The sequence below is a fragment of the Natrix helvetica genome, assembly GCF_964273705.1.
Source record: "Natrix helvetica genome assembly, chromosome: 1".
Classification (NCBI taxonomy): Eukaryota; Metazoa; Chordata; class Lepidosauria; order Squamata; family Natricidae; genus Natrix; species Natrix helvetica.
Window position 1 is genome coordinate 195502625 of NC_138548.1, and position 25077 is coordinate 195527701.

The 25077-nt window shown below is 42.2% G+C and overlaps 3 protein-coding genes across 6 annotated transcripts in view; 1 reads left to right on the forward strand and 2 right to left on the reverse strand.

The window, feature by feature from the left end:
- The window catches only part of LOC309386405 (uncharacterized protein), a 131042-nt gene extending 125545 nt beyond the window's left edge, over window positions 1-5497 (reverse strand). Inside the window, exon 1 of the mRNA XM_081941734.1 lies at window positions 5396-5497. The gene's annotated coding sequence lies outside the window, so the exon portion shown is untranslated. The remainder of the gene's footprint in view (window positions 1-5395) is intronic.
- TSR2 (TSR2 ribosome maturation factor) lies at window positions 1059-21444 on the forward strand. 2 transcript variants are annotated; one of them, XM_081941880.1, is made up of 6 exons: window positions 1059-1155; window positions 6391-6518; window positions 11821-11911; window positions 12477-12568; window positions 20090-20266; window positions 20674-21444. In XM_081941880.1, the coding sequence occupies exons 1-6, from the start codon at window positions 1074-1076 to the stop codon at window positions 20785-20787; spliced, it is 684 nt and encodes a 227-aa protein (XP_081798006.1). In that variant the 5' UTR covers window positions 1059-1073; the 3' UTR covers window positions 20788-21444. The 2 variants fall into 2 exon arrangements, with proteins under 2 accessions (XP_081798006.1, XP_081798007.1); XM_081941881.1 differs by having other exon boundaries at window positions 1065-1155; window positions 6388-6518; window positions 20090-20261; window positions 20672-21444.
- FGD1 (FYVE, RhoGEF and PH domain containing 1) overlaps window positions 21238-25077 on the reverse strand; it is a 72315-nt gene continuing 68475 nt past the window's right edge. For all 3 annotated transcript variants that reach the window (XM_081941787.1, XM_081941788.1, XM_081941789.1), the window contains exon 18: window positions 21238-24540. In XM_081941787.1, coding sequence (XP_081797913.1) covers window positions 24289-24540 — 252 coding nt within the window. In that variant the 3' untranslated portion in view covers window positions 21238-24288. The remainder of the gene's footprint in view (window positions 24541-25077) is intronic.

Here is a 25077-nt window from a genome sequence, read left to right on the forward strand (position 1 = left end):
AAAGGGGTCTAGAAAATTAAGATTTGCAAATCTATTTACTTTCTAGGTAAAGAAAACATTACTGAAGAGAAAATTATTAAATTATACAACACATTCATTGAGTGTGGGAGCTTAAAGCACTTCCAAGAATAAAGGTATATATGCCTCTATATGAATTATAAGGCTCCAGTTCCTAGTTAAGTATTGATTATGTGCCATCAAGTCATTTTTTACTCCTACCACATAGATTTATGTCTATTTTATATTTTATTTTAAATTTTATACTAGTTCAATATACTCATGAGCAATTAAACAATGGTGGAACAGATTATTTTAAAATTATTTTTACTATAGTACATATAAAACTGATTCCTCCTCCTTTTCATGAAATGGAAAAATTCTACCTATTATAACTATCTCTGAAAATTAATAAAATATACTTTATTTTTATTTTTAAATTCTTTTATAATTAATAAAATATATTTTCTTTTTCAAAACTCTTATTCTGTAAATAAGATATTAAAATAGTTCAGACTGGGAAATCACAGTTTAAAACGGTCTTTAATAGAAAATTTACAGAGCAGACAAAGGAGCTATGGTGCAATAGCCCATCTACTTTAGTACAGTTTTATATCAGGAGTATAACAATGGCAATCCTATCATCAATCTGCAATCAAATCTAGATGGCTCCTTTTGTGTAATACACTAAAATATAATCCATGATTTATAAACTGCAGTGGCTATGTTCACACACTCTTGCCAAACAAACTAAAACCACATTCTGGCTTAACATAACTAGTTCTCACAGTACACTATGATAAAATGAAATGAGTTTCACGTTGCTTGCCATATTGATTTCTTAACCATGGTTTAAGATTTGGCATGTTTTGTACAATGCATATGTATACTAGGCTTTGAATCCTATCCTTGAACATTGCCCAGAAACCACTACAGCATTGAAGAAAGTAATTGGTATTAGAAAATTACTATGTAATCAATTGGGAAAAGATATGTAGAAACAGACTGGGGAGTACTACATATTGCAGGGTTGGGAGGAGTTACTTTTGACTCCTAACTCTCTGGAGAAGGCTCTAATGCTGGGAAAAGGTAGAAGGAAAGAGGACAACCAGGTACAATCCTGCTTTGAAGATGCAGCAGAAGGGCTGGGCTCTGCAGGTAAACTGGCCAGCAGGAAAGTAGACCCTAATGAACTATGTGCCTCAGCTCTGCGTATCTGTGGAGACTCAGCATGGCTTAGTGTCCTCAATCCCTGAGAGAGAAAAATGTGAACAACTTTTCAAATCTCAGCTCTGTTATCTTTATTGTGCTGTGCTTAAAATTCTGGATTAAACTTCACTGTTTCTCTTGCCCCTCTCCTTTGACTCATTATTTGTGCATTGGATTCCTGGTTTTGACTTTGCCAAGACTGTAAGCAATGTTGGTGGGTGTCATCACTTACATTTTAGTTTTCAGATGCCTTTTTAAACAATTTTATTAGGTCATCTATTTTTTATTGCTAAGATGTTTTGAGCAGTATGTATGGGCCAGAATTCATTCTTTGTCATTTCTTCCTCTTTCCCATACTGCTATTTTCTCTTGCTGGTCATGCATAAACAATTCTCAGTTCTTGGCCAGTTGTTTGAATATTAGTCAAATATAGTTATGCACAGAACTCAGTAATTAAAAGGGGGGGATTAGACTGATAATGTAAGATAAAAATAGAAATTTATCAGAGCACTTTGATCGCTAGGTGCTTTCACTTCACCATCTTGGCTGCTCCGCCAAGCCTGCCATCTTTTTTAATTTAAATTTTTTGTTGCTTTTAAAATATCAGAAAAAGAAAAAAGGAACAAAATTCAAAAAGAAACTAGTAAAAAGGACTGCTTTAAAAGTTTTATCAGATTTATATAGCTACACATTGCACAAACCTCAAAAAGACAATGATAACACAGTTACAACTTTCAGCTTCCAAAAGTTCTGCCTGATATTTTATCACTGGACTAAAGCAAGCCTCCAACCTGCTTTCTTGTTGGAGTTTAGTGGCTAATCATTTCAAATAAATAGCAAAATAAATAAATACAGAAAAGTATAGATATATCCCAGCATCTAAAAATCCATTCCAGGATTTTCGTTGCTACTCAAGTGGTAGTCTGTGGAATATTTTTTGATTGCTGGCTTCTTTATTGTTGGTTGTTGATCCAAAAAGATATGTTATCCACCACTTCAATATCATCACTGTCAGTTTTAAGGTTAGTTGCGGTAATATTGTCATTATTTTGATATTAGCCCTAATTATTCTCTTTCCAGTGAATTTGGCCCCATCCCTGTTTGCCTTTGGAAAGCCTTTAAACCTTGATTTTTCCATCTACCTTGGAGATCCCATGGTGAGCCTGTGTGATGGTTATATGTCAAATGAATGCAGTTCTCTTGCATTCTTCATTTTTTATGTTTACCTGATTTATGGGGTTAATTGTATGTGCCCAGAGTATCATTTTGAAAGATGGGTGGCTACATATATTAAATTTAAAAAATATATATTAATCCAATGGTCACACTTTAACAGACCCAATATAGAAACGAAAAGCTGGCATTTTCTGAGAAGACATGTTATTACATTGATCAAACACGGCAAGTTTTAGGGCATAAAAATTACAATATTAGTACTGACAATATATTTTTCTGCTTTGATAGTAAAATAATAAGTGAGCATAACTGACTAAAAATGTGTCTGCCACTGTGAAAACCAGTTTTTCGTAAGCCTATTTTTAAAAAATCCAAACAAATGAGAATGTGCAGAATGTTATCATATTTTGATCAGAGCCTTCAGAAGCTAGTCTATTTCTGGACTTTGGAAATCTGCAAATCCTTTTGCTTTAATATACTCCTTTACATACTTTGCTCTTCCTTTTCTACAGTGTTTTCATCTTTCTCTCTTGCCTAATTTGGGAAGATAACTTTTCTCCCATACAGATTACATGTGCGCTTTATGTGAGACACACACGAGTATTTGTAAACACTGCTATGGATGATCTTATCAGTCAGTGTGCATTGATTGGCTTATAAGGAGCATTCTCTTGTAATGGTTTGTGGGAATGTCCTTGAGAGGCAAGAGCAGGAAGAGCTAGAGCCAGGGCAACAGTCAAATAAGAGACTTTTCGACCCAGGGAAAAAATGGGAACATGTTAAGTATCTCAGAAGGACATTCCCTGGTTCTGTGGAAAACAAAAGCAACCAAGGAGAGATATGCTTTCAGACTTGCAATATTCTGTTACTGTAACTTCACAATTATCTAAGCACTCATGTTTTTGGTTTCTTGTCTGGATTATCTCGAAGCGTTTGACACATATGAAAAACTCTTAAATACTGAGGATAAGAAAATAAGACGAGAAACATATGCAAAGAGTAGGTTAATACCACACATTCTGAAATGTATGAAATGAAAATAAAATGAAAGTGAAAGTGATATGAAACCCCTTCTATTATAAACTTTATAATGGATTCATCAGCCAACTGTACTTTATCCTGACATGCCGTACAAATTCCAGCCTGAATGGTTAGTTGATAGTTTTATGTGTTATGCTAATCCAGAAAATTGAGCCAAATAAATCATCATTAAGTTTCAATGTACTGTAGAACTCAGGCAATTAAGTCAATAAACTATGGACCAATTTCTCATGGGTTGACATGTTGTGCAAACCAAATTATTGCTTATTTTATATTATGTGATTATTCATTGCGGGGAGAAACCTCTGCAGTATCTAAATATCTAAGGCAATACTGTATCGTACATCTTTTATCTGCAATTCTACAAAGAATATGCCAAACATTTTCAATTCTATTATGCTGGGACATTATTTTTTTAAAAAAACCCACAATAAGCTAATTAGGCATGTTGAGATTTAAAAAAAAACACCCTTCTTGTAAGTCTTTTTTTTTTAAAACAAAACAATAAATTCTATTATTGAGCAGCAGACATATCACTGTAAATAATAAATGGATGGATGTAGAAATATCTAGGCATGATAGCCACTCCAAAAAGGAAAGCAAGGAGTATATTCTTAGCAACCAGCTGCTGTCAAGATGTAAACTGGTACCCTTTAATTGCTCTCTGAGGTAAAAGTAAGTCCTTTCAGTTCATTCACTCACGCCATCTCATAGTTCCAAAGAGGTAAGCCTCAGCTTTCAGGGTCAACTTTGTTTTTGTTTTATTCCTTGGAGCCAACCACTAAAGACTGGAGCATATACCTCTGGAATTTAAGTTTTGTTTTATGTACCAAAACTGAACAGAGCTGATAAAGTACAGCCATTTCATATAAATCCATAGTTAAGTCTTCCACGCATGCTGCTTGGAAGACCTCTGAAGACCTCTCCCAAACTTGAATACATGATATCCTTGATCTTACCCAGTGTACCATGAAGGCAACCTTTGCTATCTCCCCCACCCCCCTGTCTGCTGGCCCAAACCATGCTGGTCAGTCCACAGCAAATATTTTCAGGGTAAATTTAGGGGCTGAGATCTGCCCTTATGTTGTTTATCTGATACTACTCATAGGTGTACATGCCTATGACCATTTAATTATCAGTCATTTGCCTTTTGGCAGCTGGTCCATCATGCCAAGAAGTTGGATAGGATGGGAAGCATGGGGAAAGAGGTTTTGCAATCTGCCCTTGGAAGATGGAGATGAGAAAAAAACCCTTCTTTTTTTTTCTTCTCCTGCTTCATCTGGTGAAACAAAGGTGTGGGGGGGGGGGAAGAGTGGGGAGTGTTGAGACTGATTCTTGGGGGAATAAAAAGGCAGAGAATGATTTGCTCCCATACTAGAGAGCAGTTAAGGCAGCCATGAGGAAAAAGGCCCTAGCTGGCTTTCTCTCACTTTTATGTCAGTAGTAAAATAGTGAAGAAACAGTGAAGGATATTTGCTTTTTCTTGAGTTAACTGGAAATCTGATTTTGACTAATTCTCTACAAGTAATTACAGGTTTACCACAAAATACTGACCTATCTTCTACGTAGCCCTAACAGTTGTTCGTTTTGTATCGTTTCTGCTTCATCCTAATTATTTTCTCCCCATGTATGACAGTCATATGGCAACCTATAAAATGCCGTAGATTCGCTGTTCTGCCAGGCGAGGCCTAAAGCGGCCGCATTAAACTCAAACGAGAAATTCTCAGAATGACTTATCCATTTCTCAACTCGGGCTACCTCACAGGCTGGCTGCGGGAATAATGGAGTGAAAATTATATCGGTGGGGTTTTTTTTTTGTTTTTTTTTAAAGTTTCACTGGAAAAGCAGAGTTTGACCTCTTTTTTTCCCCTTCCTTCCAAAGATTTGAGTTCCTTGGCCCATATGTGAATCCTCTTAAAACTCTTCCAAATCGTTCTCCAATACTGAGTCGTCTCCATTTTAGGTTACTAACCTTTCTCTTTACGGATAAATGATTTTCCCCTCACTTTGAGACTCATGCTATTTCCAATCCCAACTAACTCCCACAGAATCGCACACCGCTGGGAGGGGCGGGGCGAGGGAGAGGAGAAGCACCGCGCGCCGGGCAAAGCACAGCGCGTGCCAAAAAAAAGAAGAAAGGAGCAAAGGGAAACGCCAGCGCGCGTGCGTGACTGCGTATATAAAATCCTTCCCCTCCTCTCTCCCCCCCCCGCCCCCCGGCCGTCGATTCGACTGCTTCGCTGGTGCCTTCTGTCTAACTCCATTGGACTTCGTCCGCGCAGAGTTTCTTGGGAATTGTAGTATCGTATGGTTTATTGGCGCGGAGAAGCATACCAGTGGTCGGAATTGAATATCGGCCATTTTGTTGGGTTTGCTTAATTGAGAATTGTTATGTGTTATATAGAGTGCCGCCCAAATTAATCAAGTAATACGTATATTGCACTAAAACAACATATTAAAATGATTGCAAGGATGAAATAGGATACACTCCCACGTACAGTGACTGGGCCTACCTCCTTTTGAATTCAATGCGATTCCCCCCCCCGTAGGAATCTTACCATTTTTAACTAGATAATGCAGCATGAATCTGTACCTTGCTGGTTTCATGCATTATAAACCATAGGTTTTTTTCCACAGAGAATACAAACAAAAAGTATATGTGTGTGTGAGAGGGGGGGTTGGACTAGATGACCTACGAGGTCTCTTCCAACTCTGTTAATCTGTTAATGTTCAAACAAAGTTTAAAACCCTTCCGTTTTAAACTGTATGAGTATTTCGGGAGAGAGAATTTGGCACTTGAGCTCACTGAAGTCCTTAATGAAATACAGAACGTTTTATGTATAAACCGCCAGGTAAAAAGCAAAATTCGAAACGGTTCGATCGGTGTCTCTTGATGAGAGGAGAAACACCCGAAGCTCTGGCTGACTCTGCAGGCGTTTATTTAGGTCTACTTTTCTGTTCCAGCAGGGTTGATCGATCATTCTGGGATCGACTTCCGGCTGCCTGCTGCTGACATGGCGACGCCGAAGGAGGAGGCACGTGGCCTTTTCAGGGAGGGCGTGCAAGCGGTGTTGGACGGCTGGGCCGTGTTGCAGGTTAGGAGGCTTTCCCGGTAACGAGAAAAGGGGTGGATGGGTGGGTGGAGGAAGATCTGTCGAATACAAATAAACTGTATTTTTGAGCTTGCAGGTACACGAAAGGAGCAGTGAGTACAGCATTGGGAAAGCTAGAGAACAACTTGTTTGGAGAGGCGACTTCTCAGCCTCACCCCGACTTAGCAAGCAAAACAAAAGGCAAATGTGATTTCTTAATTTTGGGGTTACTGGATTATACAATGGCTGTCAGGTGTGGTAGGCTAGTGGGTCTGCCTATAAAACCCCGACGGCCTCAGGGCGGCAGAAAAATAGAGAAACCTTTATGCCGCTTAGTGATGGTCGGCATTTTTACAGCCCCAGATAATGGTAGTCCCCAATGGTGGTATCTTAAAAAATCATAGATTACTGTGTTGTACAAACACTGCCCCTTACGTTGAGATATGAAGTTGTTCAAATGGAAACGGATTTCGTTGGTGTTAATGTGTATAATGAATTCGTAGATGAGGTTGCTTTTAGAATGGTGCTTATTTAGTGAAATTGTGCACGGAGAATCAGATCTTTTCTATGGTTGCTAAAACTAAGGCTAATTCCAGAAATCAAGCTTAATTTATACAATACAATACAATAGCAGAGTTGGAAGGGACCTTGGAGGTCTTCTAGTCCAACCCCCTGCCTAGGCAGGAAACCCTATACCGTTCCAGACAGATGGCTATCCAACATCTTCTTAAAGACTTCCAGTGTTGGGGCATTCACAACTTCTGGAGGCAAGCTGTTCCACTGATTAATTGTTGTAACTGTCAGGAAGTTTCTCCTCAGTTCTAAGTTGCTTCTCTCCTTGATTAGTTTCCACCCATTGCTTCTTGTTCTACTCAGGTGCCTTGGGAAATAGTTTGACTCCCTCTTCTTTGTGGCAACCCCTGAGATATTGGAACACTGCTATCATGTCTCCCCTAGTCCTTCTTTCTCTTAAGCTAGACATACCCAGTCCCTGCATATGTCTAGTTTAATATTTAAAATTTATTCATTGATTATGTGGCACCAAGTCGTTTTTGACTCCTTGCAACTTTGACTCCTTGCAACCACCTATTTTCTTCATGATAACTTGTTTTTTTCAGGTCTTCCAGTGATATACACCTGGCCATTGTAACTGAATCCATCCACCTTGCTGCTGATAACTTAATTTCCTTTTTGTTTATGGAACTGAAGATAATAACCATATGTATTTTACTTTAGAGCTTTTACTGCAAAAGAGTAAGAGTTGGTGTGTTGTTATGTACCGACAACATCTGAGTCACAAAGCAGCTGATAGAATTTTAGGCTAATATGTTTTGTGAAACTCCCATATATGTAAGTTAGTTTATGTTTTACAGTGTCATATGAACCTAAGCAGTTTAGTTTAGTTTAACCCTGAATAAACATGCCCATTGGAATTGCATTATCCTTGTCTTGCATATCTATCTTGATCCTCCCACTTTTATTGTGGGTGCCTTTAAATCAATATTGATTCTTGAAGACTGCTTTGAAAAGTCCCTACAGCTTTCTTGGAAAGATTTTCAGAAGTGGTATGCCATTGCCTTCTTCCTAGAGTCAAGTGTTATCCAACTGGCTTCATGCTAAAAGCAGGACACAACTCAGTTTCTAGTTTGGTGCTTTAATCACTACATCAACGTGGCTTTCTTTTTCTTTTTCCTCCCTGCTTATTTCTGACATTGTGGGGAAATTGTAGAAGGAAGGTGTGTTGGATATGTTCCCCAACTTGAGTTATATATAAAACAGTAAAGGTGGGATACAAATGCTATTAAGGCAGCATAATGGGGCTCCTAGACCTGGGCCATCTAGACAATCATTATATGGCAATCATTGCTTTTTGATTTTCATTACTACAGCATGTAAATCTTATGCATTTTCAGCTGTCAGTAGCATCACTAGGCATTTGATGTTCCTTCCTCCATTTTCAAAGCCATGCTCATCTTCTTCCAGTCCATCTTCTTGGCTATAATCTGCATATAGGTCGAATAGGTAAGAGAAGAGTTATCTTGCGTCTTATCAGCCTGGAGTCAGTTTCTTTAGCTTCACACTGAGACTTCCCAATCTTGCATAGGTTTTGTATGAGGACATTAAGGTGTTTCCAGATTCCCATTTTTAAGCACATTCCTCAACTGGACATGGTCAACTTACTGTAATTGAAGGCTTCTCTATAAACAATGGAACACATACTGGCTGTTTTTGCTAGTTTGTTTTGTTTACAGTAGCAATAATGGCTCTTGTGCCTCATCTTTTCTAAAATCATCTGGTATCTCCTGTCCTGTGTATAAGTCTGTTCTGTATCAATGTTCCTAAAAGCTATTTTGCTAATATAGGAAATGAAGAATATTGTGTGACAGCTGTACACTCCATTAAGTCTCTGTTTCCTGAGTAGGAAATTGATCGTTGGGCTAAAAGTGTCCATTTCCAGTCCATTTCAAGATGCTGACACCAAATATGTCAGTGTGTAATTGATTCATTTCAGTTTTTACTGTGTTGCTTCTTGATTTCCATGCTCCCACCATAATTCTGATTTTCAGCTTCAGATTTTTTTTCTTGCATGGCAATATCAGAATATCATCCTAGAGATTTTAATCTAGCTACCTCATCAATACCATTAGTACTCCAAAGGATCTTCAGCTTTTCCTCAATAGTGTGTTGAGTGCCATTTGACATGAGGGAACCATGTTCAGGTACATTAAGGTCAATTATGCACTAGAGCAGCAGTGACTTCCGGTTTGCTTGTAGGGTCATTTTTTGTCCTCCGGAGCCTTCAGGGAAGCCTCCTGAAGGCTCCGGAGGGCTTAAACCGGACCTACGAGCAAACCGGAGGTCTGTTCCTGAACTTCCGGTTTGTCCATAGGGCTGTTTTTTTGCGCTCCAGAGGCTTCAGGGAAGCTCCTGAAGCCTCTGGAGGGCCGCCAGGGAGGCTGTTTTCGCCCTCCCCAGGCTCCTATAAAGCCTCTGGAGCCTGGGGAGGGCGAAAAATGGCTTTAAAAAGGCTGAACTGAGCTGGCCAGCGCACGCATGCACGCTAGCCAGCTGACAGGGCAACGCCTCGCATGCCCTGACAAATAGCTCCGCGTGCCACAGGTTCGCCACCCCGGCATTAGAGTATCAATCAGTCTAGCCATGTGGTTTTCTAGGTAAAATGCAGGAGTGTGGGTAATTCTTGACATTTGATCACAATTGACCACAACCTCGGGAAAGGTTGCAATGGCCATCACATGACCCTGGAGCAGTGCAATCATCATAAATACATGCCAGTTGCCAAACATCCAAATTTTGATCACGTTTCCATGGGGATGCTGTAATGGTCATCGGCGTGAGAATTGGTCATAAGTCACTTTTTTTAGTTCTGTTTCAAGTTCAAACAAATGTGTAATTAAACAAATGATTGTTAAGTCAAAGACTACCTGTAATTTACCGTTGCCTTTCTGTGCAGTATAAAATGATGTGTTTGCCCTTGTGATTAAAGTGATCATCCTATATATTGTTCCTGACCAGTGTAGATAGGCACCTGCCTATTTTAGCTGGGCAACTAGGATGAGGTTTGAATTCTTGGCAGACACCCCCAGTGTTCTTCCCTCATTCCTTCCAGGAACAACAACCCATCTCACCCCAGCCTGCCACACTGAGGCAGCACAGCAGGACTTGAAAGGAACCCATTGTGATAGACTAAACCAACGATGGCGAACCTTTTTGGCACCGAGTGCTGAAAAGGCAGCGTGCTCGCGCTCATCTGGGACCCGAGCCGGAAGAGGAGCAAACCTATGGCATGCGTGGCCAAAGTGACACGTGGAGCCATGTCGTCAGGCACACGCAGCATCGCCCGTTTCTCTTCTGGTTTCCGGCAGGCTTATGTGCGCTGGCTAGCTAGACTTCCGGTTACTGGCGCGCATGTGCATGCAACGATTAGCTGATTGGCATGCATGCTCACACTGGAAAGCGGAAGAGCAGGTCTTCCAGTTTCCGGCACTGCCACACGCACGAAGGCCAGCTGGTCATCGCACCTGCATGTGCGCCAGAAACTCAGAAGCGGAACAGGTGATGCCGCGCATGCCAGGCAACATGGCTCTGCGTGCCACTTCAGGCACACGTGCCACGGTTTCGCCATCACGGGGTTAAACTATGGGTTGGCTAGCTAATGCATTATGGCAGGCAAACCTACCCAAGCTGTTCATATAACAGGATGATAAATATTTAATTCTTCATAATCAACTGAGCAAATGAGAGATAGAATATAATCAACTCCCATACAAATACATTATATAAAATATGTTGTCTGGATAGAAACTAGGAGAGAGGAAGTAACTTTCCTGTTGAGGTGACGACAGATGTTAAATTATTTATCCAGAGAATGAACTTAGAAGAAATTGTACCATTTTCCACCAATAAATTTGTTTCACCATAGTTATGTAAACCTTGTTCCAGTTTTGTCAAGAATAAAAGCATTTCAGTAAACAAATGCATATTATATCATTATGCAAACTAGTAATACCAATATATTCAAAAAGTGAACTTTCAACTTCAAGATGCTTTTCACTGTTTAGATTTCCCCACCCTGTATGTATGTTACTATGCTATACAAATATGCTCCTTATATGGTGATTTTTTGTTATTATGAAACTATTGGCAAAGGAGCCAAGCTCTGTAGTAAAGGACACAGCTTGTGTGCAGCTAACTATTGGGGAAGGGCAGTTATCTAGCATGCTCTACTACTTGAGAAAATCATTTAGAAAACATCTGGAGCTTCCTCTCGTACGTAACAGAATTGGAAACTATAGTGATTTAATAAAATCAGACTGACCATGACTAAAAGGAAAGTATATATATATAGAAGGTAAAAATCTGAATAAATGTAATAAAAGATCAATTATGCTCATTTCCTTGTATTGTTAGTTTAGCTGTCAAGCAAATGACATGTTTATATGAATTTACTTAATCTCATATTTACAAAAAGAAAAAGAATGCTTCAAGGTTATCTCAAGGATATATCTGTTTTGGTAATGACCTTTATTGAAATCCACAATGAAGGAAATGTGGCTTTCCCTAATTCGACTCCTGAATCCAAACAAGCAACATTTGAAGGACAAATTAGTTTTGTTATCAGAGCTCAGCCATGGACTGGAAGCACTGTTAGAACTGGCTTAGATAATTCTGTGCTATTATTTATTCATGATTTAAATCGTGCCAATGATCACCCCAAGCAACCTTTGCTGCACAGGTGGGCCAGTTACTGTTTACAAACATTTTCCTTGTCTTTTTCCGATTGCAGATAGCAGTTGAAAATGGCTTTGGAGGGGCACATAGCCAAGAGAAAGCTGAATGGATGGTGGGGGCTGTGGAGCAATACTTCGAAAGCAATGGTGAGTTTATCTGTCCTGTTGCCTGAATGGTAGATGGTCCATGATGTGTACCTGGAATTACGATGGTAGAACATTCTGATCTTTTAGTCGTTCATTGCTAGATGAAGAGCCTGAACCTGAACCTGGTCTTACCTACGACATAGAATGGTAGATCTCGAATTTTACATGAAGCCCTTGGGAGTTAGAATCCTCCCTGCCATAATGAACCTTCTAAAATGTGACATTTAAAAACTGAGATAACTCTTCAAATTTATTATAGTTTCAAAAGCATGAACTGGGCTATCCCTTTAAGGATAATAAACACCACCTAGTATACCCAGATCAACATTGTTAAAGGCCCTAGGACTGGAAACCCTATCTATGTTACTTATTTTAGCAAGTTAGTGAAGCTTAATGAGTACAATTAAAAGGCCTGGAGCTGGCGTGTATGCTTTCTTCATGGAGACTTGGAGGGTTCCATTGGATGGAACAATATCCAGTAGTCTAGAAACTGTTTAACCCTAGTAATCTTTGAAAATATCCTGTGCAATTCTGTTATTGGACTCTGTGTCCAATCTCTCTACAGCTGACCTTGAACCAGAAGAGATAGAGGACTTCCTTGCTGAATTGATGAACAATGAATTTAACACTATAATAGAAGATGGAAGCTTGACTCAGGTATTCGTTTGTTACTCTCCAAAGAAAAGTGCTGTTTTTCCTCTTCTCGCACATGACTGTCTATGCCAGCGATGGCGAACCTTTTTTGGCTCGCGTGCCACAAGTGGGGGGAGCGCGGGGGGGTCATGTGCGGGCGTGCTGCACCCATAATGCAACACGCCCCCAGTGCGCATGCGCGCACAACGCGCCCATTTTTGCATGATTTTTTCGCCTTCCCCAGGCTCCAGAGGCTTTATAGGAGCCTGGGGAGGGCGAAAAGAGCCTCCCCCGCCCCCCCCCGGAGGCTTCAGGGAACGTCCGGAGGCTTCCCTGAAGCCTTCGGAACACTTAAAACCTCCCCGCCACCCCCGGAGGTTTCAGGGAACGTCCGGAGGCTTCCCTGAAGCCTTCGGAACACTTAAAACCTCCCCGCCACCCCCGGAGGTTTCAGGGAACGTCCGGAGGCTTCCCTGAAGCCTTCGGAACACTTAAAACCTCCCCGCCACCCCCGGAGGTTTCAGGGAACGTCCGGAGGCTTCCCTGAAGCCTTCGGAACACTTAAAACCAACCTCCGAGCAACCCGGACTTCCGGGTTGCTCGGATGGTCATTTTAAGCGCTCTGAAGGCTTCAGGGAAGCCTCGGGACGGTCCCTGAACAGGCACGAGACGTGCGTCTCCATCGCCCGGGCCCGGATCGCCTCCACCGCGCGGCGCCTCAGGCTCGGCGTCCTTGCGCCCGGCCTTCACATCGCTGCCGCCGCCGCCGCCGCTAGGACGGGGTCGGCCGAAGGGAAGTCCGTCAGGCTTCAGCTGCGCCGCCCTCGCCTCCTCCTCCTCTAGCCGCGCCATCGCAAGGATTAAGGCGAAAGGGGGCGGGGGCGGGGAAAGCGAAGGGGGCTTTGCATGATTTTTTCGCCTTCCCCAGGCTCCAGAGGCTTTATAGGAGCCTGGGGAGGGCGAAAAGAGCCTCCCCCGCCCCCCCGGAGGCTTCACGGAACGCTCGAACGCGGCGCCGGGACCCGGCAGGCAGCGAACGAGTCGGAGCCTGCCGACTGGAGGAAGAGGGTGAGAGGCGGGTCCTGTGAACGGCGGCAGTAGCGGCGACAATAGTCGCAACTCGGCTGCCTGCCGCCTTTCCCCTCCTTTGTCTCCCAGCCGGGGCGGCCAGCCGGCAAGTTACGACTATTGTCGCCGCTGCTGCCCCCGTTCACAGGACCCGCCTCTCACCCTCTTCCTCCAGTCGGCAGGCTCCGACTCGTTCGCTGCCTGCCGGGCCCCGGCGCCGCGTTCGAGCCGGTGGGGGAAAGGAGGAGGAGAAGGAGGACAACAAAGCCCCCTTCGCTTTCCCCGCCCCCGCCCCCTTTCGCCTTAATCCTTGCGATGGCGTGGCTAGAGGAGGAGGAGGAGGAGGCAAGGGCGGCGCGGCTGAAGCCTGACGGACTTCCCTTCGGCCGAGCCCGTCCTAGCGGCGGTGGCGGCGGCGGCGGCAGCGATGTGAAGGCCGGGCGCAAGGACGCCGAGCCTGAGGCGCCGCGCAGTGGAGCCGATCCGGGCCCGGGCGATGGAGACGCACGTCTCGTGCCTGTTCAGGGACCGTCCCGAGGCTTCCCTGAAGCCTTCAGAGCGCTTAAAACGACCATCCGAGCAACCCGGAAGTCACTACCGGGTTGCTCGGAGGTTGGTTTTAAGTGTTCCGAAGGCTTCAGGGAAGCCTCGGGACGTTCCCTGAAGCCTCCGGGGGGGCGGGGGAGGCTCTTTTCGCCCTCCCCAGGCTCCTATAAAGCCTCTGGAGCCTGGGGAAGGCGAAAAATAGCTTTTAAAAAGGTGAACTCAGCTCAGCAGCGCCTCGCGTGCCCTGACAAATGGCTCCGCGTGCCACTTGTGGCACGCGTGCCATAGGTTCGCCATCACGGGTCTATGCTTTTCTTTGGTAATGTGCAGTTAGACAAGTGATATGGGGGTTTAATGGCCTCACACGTAGATAATTTCTCAGTCATTCTGTCTTTGAAAGCTTTCAGACAGATCAAGAGCTTTTTCCAAAATTAATTGATGCTCCTGTTGAGATGCTTCATAAAACTCCTTGTAAGTTGGCTTAGATAGATAGGTAAGTAGGTAGGTAGGGGGGGAAGAGAGAGAGAGAGAGAGTCCTCAACTTATAACAGTTCATTTAGTGTCTGTTCAAAGTTACAACGGCACTGAAAAATGTGATTTATGACTTTTTCACACTTACAACCATTGCTGCATCCCCCTTGATCACATGATCAACATTTAGATGCTTGGCAGTGTCGCAAGGTCATGTGATCCCATTTTGCGACCTTCTGGCAAGCAAAATCAATAGGGAATCCAGATTCACTTAAAAACCAAGGGGCCAACTTAACGAATGCTATGATTCACTTAACAACTCTGGCAAGTCGTAAAATGGGGCAAACTCACTTAACTAATATTTCACTTAGCAACATACATTTTGGGCTAAATTGTGGTCGTAACTCGAGGACTACTTGTATCACTATATTCTTTCTTCAAGTCTTCAACAGGTGAGGTTTGCCCATACTGCAACTTTATTGCAACTGAATATTGTTCCTTGCAAAATTGAACAAAATGTAGCCTGCATTTGCGGGGAAATAAAAGTTACACTCGTGCCTTTCTCTCCTGCCTCTTTTTCTCCAGGAAATGTTTTAAGTAAGATTGTGCTGCTTGTTGTTGAAAAGGGGAGAATGGGAGGATTCGCTATGCCTGTCAAGTAGCTCCTTAGAGAAGCTGTGCTTTTTCCAGTGCTTGCAAGCTATGCAGTTTCAGCAAAGTACATTTGGGAGTTAAGGTGATAGTGACAGAATATGACAGCCTTGGTTATTTTTAAACACTTACGTACCTGGGTTCAACAACAAGATGCTTATTTTATTATGGCCTGTGCAATGTAACAAGGTTGCTAATAAACATCTGTGAAATTACTGTGAAATAATTAATCCATCTGAGCTGTCTTCAGTCGCTTAGCAGCAGCCAATTTTACCCCAAATAAACAGAATATGTTCTGTTGAACTGTGGGGGAGTCTTTGGTGCTCTCTGATCTTGGTTTGCTCACTGACAGTACATTACCCAACTAGATAATATTAATGCTTGTGACTATGGAATTTGCACCCTGTTTATAGGCAGTAGGTTGTCCTGCCAATGTTGGTGGATGGTGTGGATTTCTCCTTGGTACTTGATGAGAGTACTGTTTTCTGTATGATGGTCTGGTGTTAATCTATGTGTTGTGCAGGGGATGTGTACTAGTCTTTATTTCCTTCTTTTTATTATCTCTTTTGAATGTTCTGTAAACATGGTTTATTTTGACGGGTCTGTTGATGGCAAATTTGTCTAAATGCTAAGCTTTCAGGAATTCCATAGTAATTCTAGATTTGACTTGACCTAGGATGCTTATAGTTTCCCAGTTGAAATTGTGGTTGAGTCTGTCCATGTGTTGTGAGATTGAGTTTTCATCACGTCTTTGGTGTACATGGGTACACTCTGCTAGTCTTCTGCTGGTCTTTCTTAGATAGTGGCTTGTTCTATAACAGTGTTTTTCAACCTTGGCGACATTATAGCACAGCTGGCTGGGGGATTCTGGGAGTTGAAGTCCACAGGACTTAAAATTGCCAAGGTTGAGAAACACTGTTCTATAAGATTTTTTTCCCTTGGGCTGCTGGGTCTTTTGATTTATTTAAGGTATTTTGGAGGATTTTAGTTTGTGTGCTTTAGTGATGTCACATGGTTATAATAGTGTGTTGATTTTTTTTGCTGAGAAATTTTTGATGCAGGGCAGTATTCTCCTTTTCATAGGAGAACACTGTGTTGGCTGTGCTGTAATGAATGATTAGGCACATTTTGATAAAGTTGTCTGGGTATCCAATCACTAACATTGATGTTATCCAGTTGAGTAATGAAACATCTACGAGCATTACACCGAAGCTCAGAGAGCACCAAGGACTCTACAACGAAGTGTCTGGATTCATGCGTTGCATTAAGGTATAAGTTGCTGACTGAGCTGCAGTTAGTTGAATGAGTGCATCATGCTAAATCCCGCACAGCACAGTCCTTGACTTATAACTGGTCACTTAAATACCCCTTAAAGATACTTACAACCCGGTTCCAAAGTTCCGATGGTCACCTAAAAGTCATTTACAGCAGTTTGTAGTTGCATAACCATGTTTTACAATGTTTTCACCAAAACCTGACATTTACTTCAAGTTTTCAGCAAAAACATTGTTCGCCGTAGCAAACAATGACCTCATCTTGTGACTTCTGCAAAAAAGGTAGTAAAAATGGGTCCCATCACATGGTGACCTGCTTTCTAACTGTCACAACTTACAACTGTAATGAGCAGGCTCCATTACATCCCTAAGTCCAGGACTACCTATATCCTAGCCTAGCCAAACTAGTACTTAGGATTTAAAATGGTTCTAGCTTCTCCAGCTGACCACAGTGGGCCACTATTGCTCCATAAGGAAGAGTTGCAGTTAATGAAGAAGAAAAAGCCAGTTGATGAGCCAAGTGCTTGTAAAATGCTAGGTCAGTGATGGCGAACCTTTTCGGCTCCAAATGCCAAAACTGGAACGTACATGCACGTACAGTCACGTACATACCCAAAGACTAGGTGGCCAGCACGCGCATGTGCACCGGCCACCTGGTCTTCAGGTGTCTGGCGTTCTGGCATGCACGAAGACCAGCTGGCCGGCATGCATGCGCACAATGGAAACCAGAGGAGCAGCTGGCAACGGCACTCGTGCCCACAGAGAGGGCTCTGTGTGCAACCTCTGGCACCTATGTGCCATAGGTTCGCCATCTGGTGCTAGGTCATAGTTTTTGCACTGTAGGTGACAGTTCCCTGGAGGAGTGTGAGATTCTTAACAAATACTTTAGTGGATGCACAGAGAACCCACTAAGCAGATTTTTGGCATGACATATTATGCAAATGCAGCTATTGTGGCTTGTGAACTATTTATGGTTTATTTTTGTAACGGTTTTGGCGGATGTGGAGGGAGGAGGAAATAGTTTATATGAGCTTAGGAGTCTTAAATTATATTTAGTCTCTTTTGGACCTTAATCTCTAAAGCTAATTATCTTGGGTTGCTCAGAATCAATGAAATAGAAAGCTTTGCAAATGAGCTGTCACTGCCACCCCTCCATAAATCAACCTAGCTGTACTTGAAGGCTATTGCCAACATTGATAGGTTTGAGCTTCAAACACTCTCTCTGGAGATTACAACCGAACACAGATTTAGGCCCAACAGAGGCTTCATTTCCTTAGAGTCCTGCGAAAAAATCAGGTGGAACAACGGCTGATGACCTCTTTCTATCGGTCCACCATAGAAAGTGTTCTCACATATTGTATTACAGTAGGTCATGCTGGTTTAACAGCTGCGGACAGGAAGCCCCTACAGAGAGTTTTGCACCAGTGAGGCTAAAACCAATTTCGTTGTATTTAAGTACAATGACAATCAAGATTATACTATACTTAGAAGGATGTGAAGTTTGCTAGAATAACTAAGAGAGTTTTTATCCAGTAATATTACAAAGGGAGAATCTCTAATTTAAAATTGTCTTTAAAGTAATAGCCACCTCCTTGTAGAACTTCTGCAAATACTTACACTGAAAGATGTTTATAACTGTACTGAGGAAGGAAAGGCTGAGGCACTAGAAAGGTCCTCATTAAAAACAGCTACAAACAAAAGAGGCTGTGCCCAGTAAATGAAGTTAATTGATGTGTACATTAAACCTAAAAAACAATAAGGATTACTGCTTTTTCTCCAGAGGGGTAGCCCCAAGAAATACTGATGACCAGAGCTGTGACATGAAAGAAAACGGAAAGTAAAACAACATGCCATGCGATTGGTCTTTTGGTCCTTATTGCTCTTGGACATATATATATTAACAACAATGTAGATAAGAGGACCTCCTATGTTGCAAGTATTATGGAGGAAATAACTATTGCTAAGACAGCTGAATTCTTCAGACTAGAGCAGAATACAAGGACAATAGCATTCATGTGGTGGAACCATGTACAATAAGAACTCTGTATGGCCATTGTATTTTATTCAACACACAGCTTAGCATATTGTGTACACAGCCACTCACTGGCTATGCATTGCTTTGAACCAGGGGTGTCAATCTCAAGGCCCACGGGCCAGATCCACCTTAGATCTGGCTCGCGGGCCCAACCTGGAAACAGTGAAGGAGCAGACCGCAGTGCCTCTGCCAGTGAAAAGGGAGCTCAGGAGGGCTGCATATGGCCTCCCCAAGCTCCCATTTCGCTCACAGAGGGCTGCAGGAATCTGTCATAGCTGAAAACAGAGCCTCGATGAGTGATGTCAAGCTGGCCACACCCACCCTGGCCACGCCCACCCTCTGAGGTCAAACACAACCTGGATGCGGCCCTCAATGACATCGAGTTTGACACCCCTGTTCTGAACCATAATATGATTTTACATGGTTTGAAAAATTGTTCCATTTTGGCTTACTCAGTAAACTATGATTTATTTTAACTGTCTCATTTGTCTAGAAGGCATTGTTTTGGAGAAAAGCCAAGCTCAAAGCCATTCTCGGCTCCAGAATTAATTTTATGAGCCAACAATTATCTAGGAGACAAGGGGGAGATGAGCTAGAATGAAAAAGGGGAGGATAACAGTATTCTAAGCGTTGGTATTTTTGGATCATTTGAGATATATTTAATGCTGATGAGACTTGCTAAAAAGCCTTAATTGCAAAAATAGCTAAACAACTCCAGATGTTCCTCTGGCTCTGAAGGATTAAAATTAGCCTTTACTTGGAAAGTTGTTTTAACTAATCGGAGCTTTGTACAGTTTGCTTAACTAGTGATTCAGTGAGTTTTGGGCTCAGTGAGTTGCCTGAATTCAGCATGCAGTTACTCAATGGAACAGGTGGCATGTAAACCCAAGCCATTTAAATTTAATAAACTTGGCTTAACCTGTAGTGTAAATATAGTCCTAGAGGCATTTGCTACATTGTAGATTCAAAGCTGCATATATGTGTCTATATGTAAACACCAAGAATTCCATTGTTTCGGCATAGCATTGTAAGTAAATTAGGGCATTGTTGTCAGAAAGTCATGGCTGAATCCATCTTATTTTAGTGTTTGAAGCAGTTTCCTTTTTAACTAAGACCCTTCTTAGATGTTGCTCACTTGGTGGTTGCAATTTTAGCCTAAATTTATAAATCCATTACCACGGAGGAATAGTTAAAACTAGTCATAAATTTATCCAATAACTGTACATGTTTAGTCTCTGTTGCTAAAAGAATCGGGAAACATCCGTTTCTGGCATGAAGAAAAGAGACCCAGAGGAAGCTGCTTTTAAGTTAGACACACTTTTCTTCACCAAGGGAAGGGATGCTGGTCAAAGCCTTTGATTGATTTATTGAGCAGCCATTTCCATCACGCAGCAATGCTGAGTTGGGCTAGGCAAGGGTGGTGGTGGGATAGACCAGTTTATGGAGCAACTGTTGGATCCTCCAAGTAATGAGCAATCTTTCCCTCTTCCCACGCTATAGGTAAGCAAGCAACTGTGCCTGTTTTTCAGACAGAGCCATCAGGGAGATACAGTAGCAATGCGTGATGCCATTATCCACCTGGCACAGAAGAAACAAGAGGCTAGGAGGGCAGTTGCCAAATCTCAGCCAGCTGCAGAAAGCAGCAGTGAAGAAGAACAAGAAGCAGAAGAAGAAGAGGTATTGAATAAATTCTTCTGAAAATTAAGATTGAGCCTGTGGAGCAAAGCTGCACACAAAGCGACTTTGGAAATCTGAAGGGCTTTGGGACATGTTCTGCAGAATGCATTTGCCATGGAAGAATTATAAGCCGATTCTGAAGCCAGCCAAATCTTAAAATTGTGTTGTGGGATTGTGAGGATTTAGTTTGCCTGGACTAGGCTTCTGTAAGGCTGGGATCATAAGGCTTGGTCACTTGGCATTGAAAATTAACACAATTTTAAGATAAACTGAAGCTCTTACGTTAGGCACTACATGTTTGCTTTGAGTAAACTGCTGTGTCAAATGGCAGGAGCCAATTAGTTTATTCAAAAAAAAACCATGAAAAATTTAACAGATTGATCATCTGTTGTTTCTTCCTCCTTCAGGCCATGGACTGCAGTGCTGGTTCTAGCATGAATGGAATACAAAGCAACCCGTCTCCACTGTCAGATAGGACCACTGAAGATGGATGGATGTTGGTGACAAGGAAAAAGAAATGAAGGGAAAAACTTATGGCAGACCTGGACAGATGCAGCAGTGAACTCTTTGTGCTGCCAAGCCTTGAATTTTTCTATAGGACACATGATAGGCTCCCACAGAAGTCTGGGCACATTGGAAGCACTTTGTTGACTCTATCTTTGCTCCTGACTTAACAGAGGCTGAATGGAATTCAACTTGGCATAAAGTATTTTTAAATCTTTACAGTTTCTTCCCCCTCAAAATTGGAAGATGTTCTAACCTTCCTGGAGTTTGAAATGAACATTGAACAACCATGTAGATTCTTATGACAGAGGGAAGTTCTCTTGCTGTGTCCTGTTCATCGATCATCTTTTCAAGTCATTGGAAAGGAGGCCACTATTTCCCCTCCTTCCAGGAAGGCAAAATCTTAACCATCCTTAGAACGCAAAGAAAGGACTGCATTCACTCTTACTCAAAGGGGGAAAAAAGAGTGTAACAGAAAAAAAAATCTTGTATTTTTTTAAAAAAAAGAACAATGGAAAAACAAAATACAACAATGAAACGAAAAGTAAAATGGACAATACACAAATCATGATGATAGGACATGGGAAGTTTTGGTCAATAAAAACTTCCCTTCCTCTAACCTTTGCAGTGGCCAGCCACTATACAAGAGCAACAATAAAATATTATTTTGGTAAGATTTTGTATATCCCTTAATACTGAGGCCTTTTTTTTAATATAAAAGTTACATGCACTAGTTCTACACCACAGGAGGGCGAAGATAAAAGAATACCATGGGTACCAACAGCAACACCAGCAAACCTACATAAAATAAGGCAAGGATTTGTTTTTGTTTCTTTTTAAAATCCCACATACACACACAATCTCCACTCATTTGTATGTTGAAACAGTACCAGCAAAAATAGGGAGGAAAGGAGAGGGATACCTCAGGGAATTTTAAGAACTTCCAAGATAGTCCAATAAGGCTCAAAAGAGAGCTCTAAAATGTTAACCATTTTAAGTGCATTGTGTCAAGGAGAGGAAGCACCTGCATTAGTTTCAAGGAAAGAAGAGTACTTCATCCGTTATTGTAATAACCACACTTTGTATGGAATCTCACACACATATATCTCCCGTTACCTAGATCAGGAGTGATCCAGGTTAAGCCAGCTGGGAATTTCACATTATTTGCCAAAGGAATGCTTTCATTTCTGTCAGGGACAGTGTTTTCCTGGGTATTTGATGCTGGAGACTGGCTGTTGAAAACAGCATGAAGTGTTTCTAAAATTGCCAATCAATACATATCTCACTAATAGTTTTCCATTTTTTTAGCAGTGTTATGAAAACCAAATAGCAATACCACTTAGACTTATATACCGCTTCACAGTGCTTCACAGCCCTTTAACCGGTTCACAGAGTCAGCATATTGCTCCCAACAATCTGGGTCCTCATTTTACCAAACTTGGAAGAATGGAAGGTTGAGTCAACCTTAAGCCGGTCAGGATCGAACTGCTGGCAGTCGGCAGTTAAGGAGTCTGCAATACTGCATTCTAACCATTGTGCTACCATGGCTATGAGCAACTCTGAGCTCTGAATTTGGCTATTGAAGCTTTTGCTTATATACTATAGGTAGTTCTCAACAATTCATTTAGTGTCATTTGAAGTTAGAATGGCATCGAAAAAGGGAAATCTGAATTTTTCACACTTAACCATTGCAGCATCTCCATGGTCATGTGATCAAAATTCAGACACTTGGCAATCGACTTATATTTATGACGGTTGCAATGTCCTGGGATTATGTGATCACCTTTTGCGACCTTCTGAGTCAATGGAGAAGCCAGGTTCACTTAATCGTGTTACTACACAACTGCAATGGTTCACTTAACAACTGTGACAAGAAAGAACATAAAATGGGGCAAAAGTCACTTAACTGTCTCACTTAGCAATCTGGCTCAATTGTGGTCATAAGGCGAGGACTACGGTATGTGTTAATGGAGTAATTAATACTGCACTAGCACCATATTCTAATGTTTGTGGGTCTTAAGCCAAGATTTTGGCAGTCTGTTCAGCAATTTGGCCCCGGTCTGTATTTCACCAACCCTTAAAAGAATTCCAAGGCAAAATATATTCTCAACTCTTCGTCATTCTCTCCCATGGGCCACCTGAGTGGAAGTTGCTGATAAATTTGAGAACTTTCTGCATCTTTGCTTTGACCCAAGAAGTCTAATCTCCCCAGCCCCATTATTGAGAGTTCACAAGCCACTGGAGGCGCAGACCCGTTCTTAAATAAGTTGGGGTGAAATGCTGACATTGAAATGAATGAGATTTGAAGTCTCTGGACTCTTCTAAACTCTTAGTTGTATTCCCACTTAATGTATGTAGTCTCTAGCATCTCTACATTCACTGTAGTAACTTTCTCCCTTAGCATGTCTATGCTCTGTGATCCTCAGAAAGATGACATTTTATAGATGCTTTTTTAGATCAGTAGTAGGTGAGATGTGACCCTCCAGAGGTTGCAGAACTCTCAGCTTCCATCAGTTCTTGCCAATATGGCCAAGTGATGAAAAATGATAGGAGATCCGGTCCAACAATACACAAAAGCGCCCTCCTGATGATCCATTAATAGTAGCTAACTATAGCTCTCTTTTGCCATTCAATTTAATTGAAAAAAGGGCCAAATTAGAACAGTGGGCGTTACTCAAATGGTTCCTGGAGGATTTTATAGCTTGAGTTCAGTGGAACTGAAATCAGTCTTGGGATTCCACAAAGTTGTAACAGAGAATTAATAAGGGGATGTGGCCAACTCATGAGTTCTTGTGGGGAGGAAGAATCTCTCCTCAAGAGAAGCTGTACAAAGGTAAAGACCATCTTTTTTCTTCTCTCAATCTAACTCAACCCAGATTTACTCCCCATTTGGCACAAAAATCAAGACTGATAGAATGGCTTCAAGTTATAATGGAAAATTGCCTACCTATCAAATCTGCAACAGACTGAAACACCCTACATAATCTCAGAGATGGGGAATTAGAGGAATAAGTTATCAAACAAAGAGGCAAACAGATAGTTGAGAAAGGACACTCCCCCATTGTTGTCTTCCCAAATCACTGGAGTTCAGTAAGTGCTAAATAAGCAGTGGGGGAATTGGAAGAACAGATCTTGGTCCAAGAGGTAAAAGAAGGGGGAAGCACATTCTTAAAAGAAGAGATCACTTTCTCAAATCAGTTTTTCCATGCATAGAAGAGAACATGAAAGGAATTAAGTTGGAGGGGTGTGTGGGTTACTGCATGCTAAGGTGTGGGAAGAACTGGCCTGGAGCAAATCTCAGTGCATGTGCTTTATCCCTATGGCTGGGGTATGGCAGAGAACATCATGGCTGAGGACAGGTCAGATGGCTATGGCAGATGCTGACAAAAAAGAACTGAGAAAGTGCTAGAGAGAAAGAGGAAGAAGGAAAAATAGTTTCAAGTATACTGGTCAGAGAATAGTGAGCAAGGTCCCCATGTGGGCAGAGTCCATTTTTCCCAGTTCCTCAGGCCCATGCCTTAGGTTCTCTCTGCTTCTGTATCCTCATCGGCCTCCAAAATTGAAGGTGGCGTCTTCGCTTCCTCTCCGCGGCCTGCCCTGCTCAGCACTTCCATCCATCGCTGCCGCAGCTCCTCAGTCTCAGGGCTGAAATACCAACACAGATGGCTCTGGCTGATCCGGAAGGCATGGCGCCGGTCCACCCGTTCGCTGGGCTCAGGAAGGTTTACTTCGAACCCAATCAGGGGCATTGAGCGCAGGGCTTTGACATCCTGCAGGATGACAAGAGCAGGAGGCACAAATGAGTGGTTATAAACAGCCCTAAAGTGACTTGGTGAGCTGACTTCAATTGCCCTTCTGATTTACGCTTCTGTTTCCCCAAAGGGATTCAAAACTATCTGAGCATTCATATCAGGTAAAGCCCATTGGGTTTTGACAGCTGATTGTTACCTTTGGGGAGAAGGTGACATGAGACACCCTTGAGGTCAGGAGAAGGCACTTAGTGGCCTGAATGGAGCCCTCCAGCCTTTTTTTTTTTGAAGCCCCCGAGCCCCATTATCATTCAACAGCCTTTCAGTCCCATAATTCCAAGAGGCAGCACTCAAACAAACCATTAGCAAAATAGGTGCACTGGGCCTTTTTGGTGCTTACCATGCATCCCCAACTGAACTCACACTCCGTGTCATTGCTGTGCACTTAGTGTCTATTAAAAAGAGGAAAAGTGCAACCTTTGAGTGTTGCCCACCTGCACCTTTAAAATGTGTGAGTAGGAGTCTTACTCTAAACCCTAGAATGGGGTTGGCATTCTT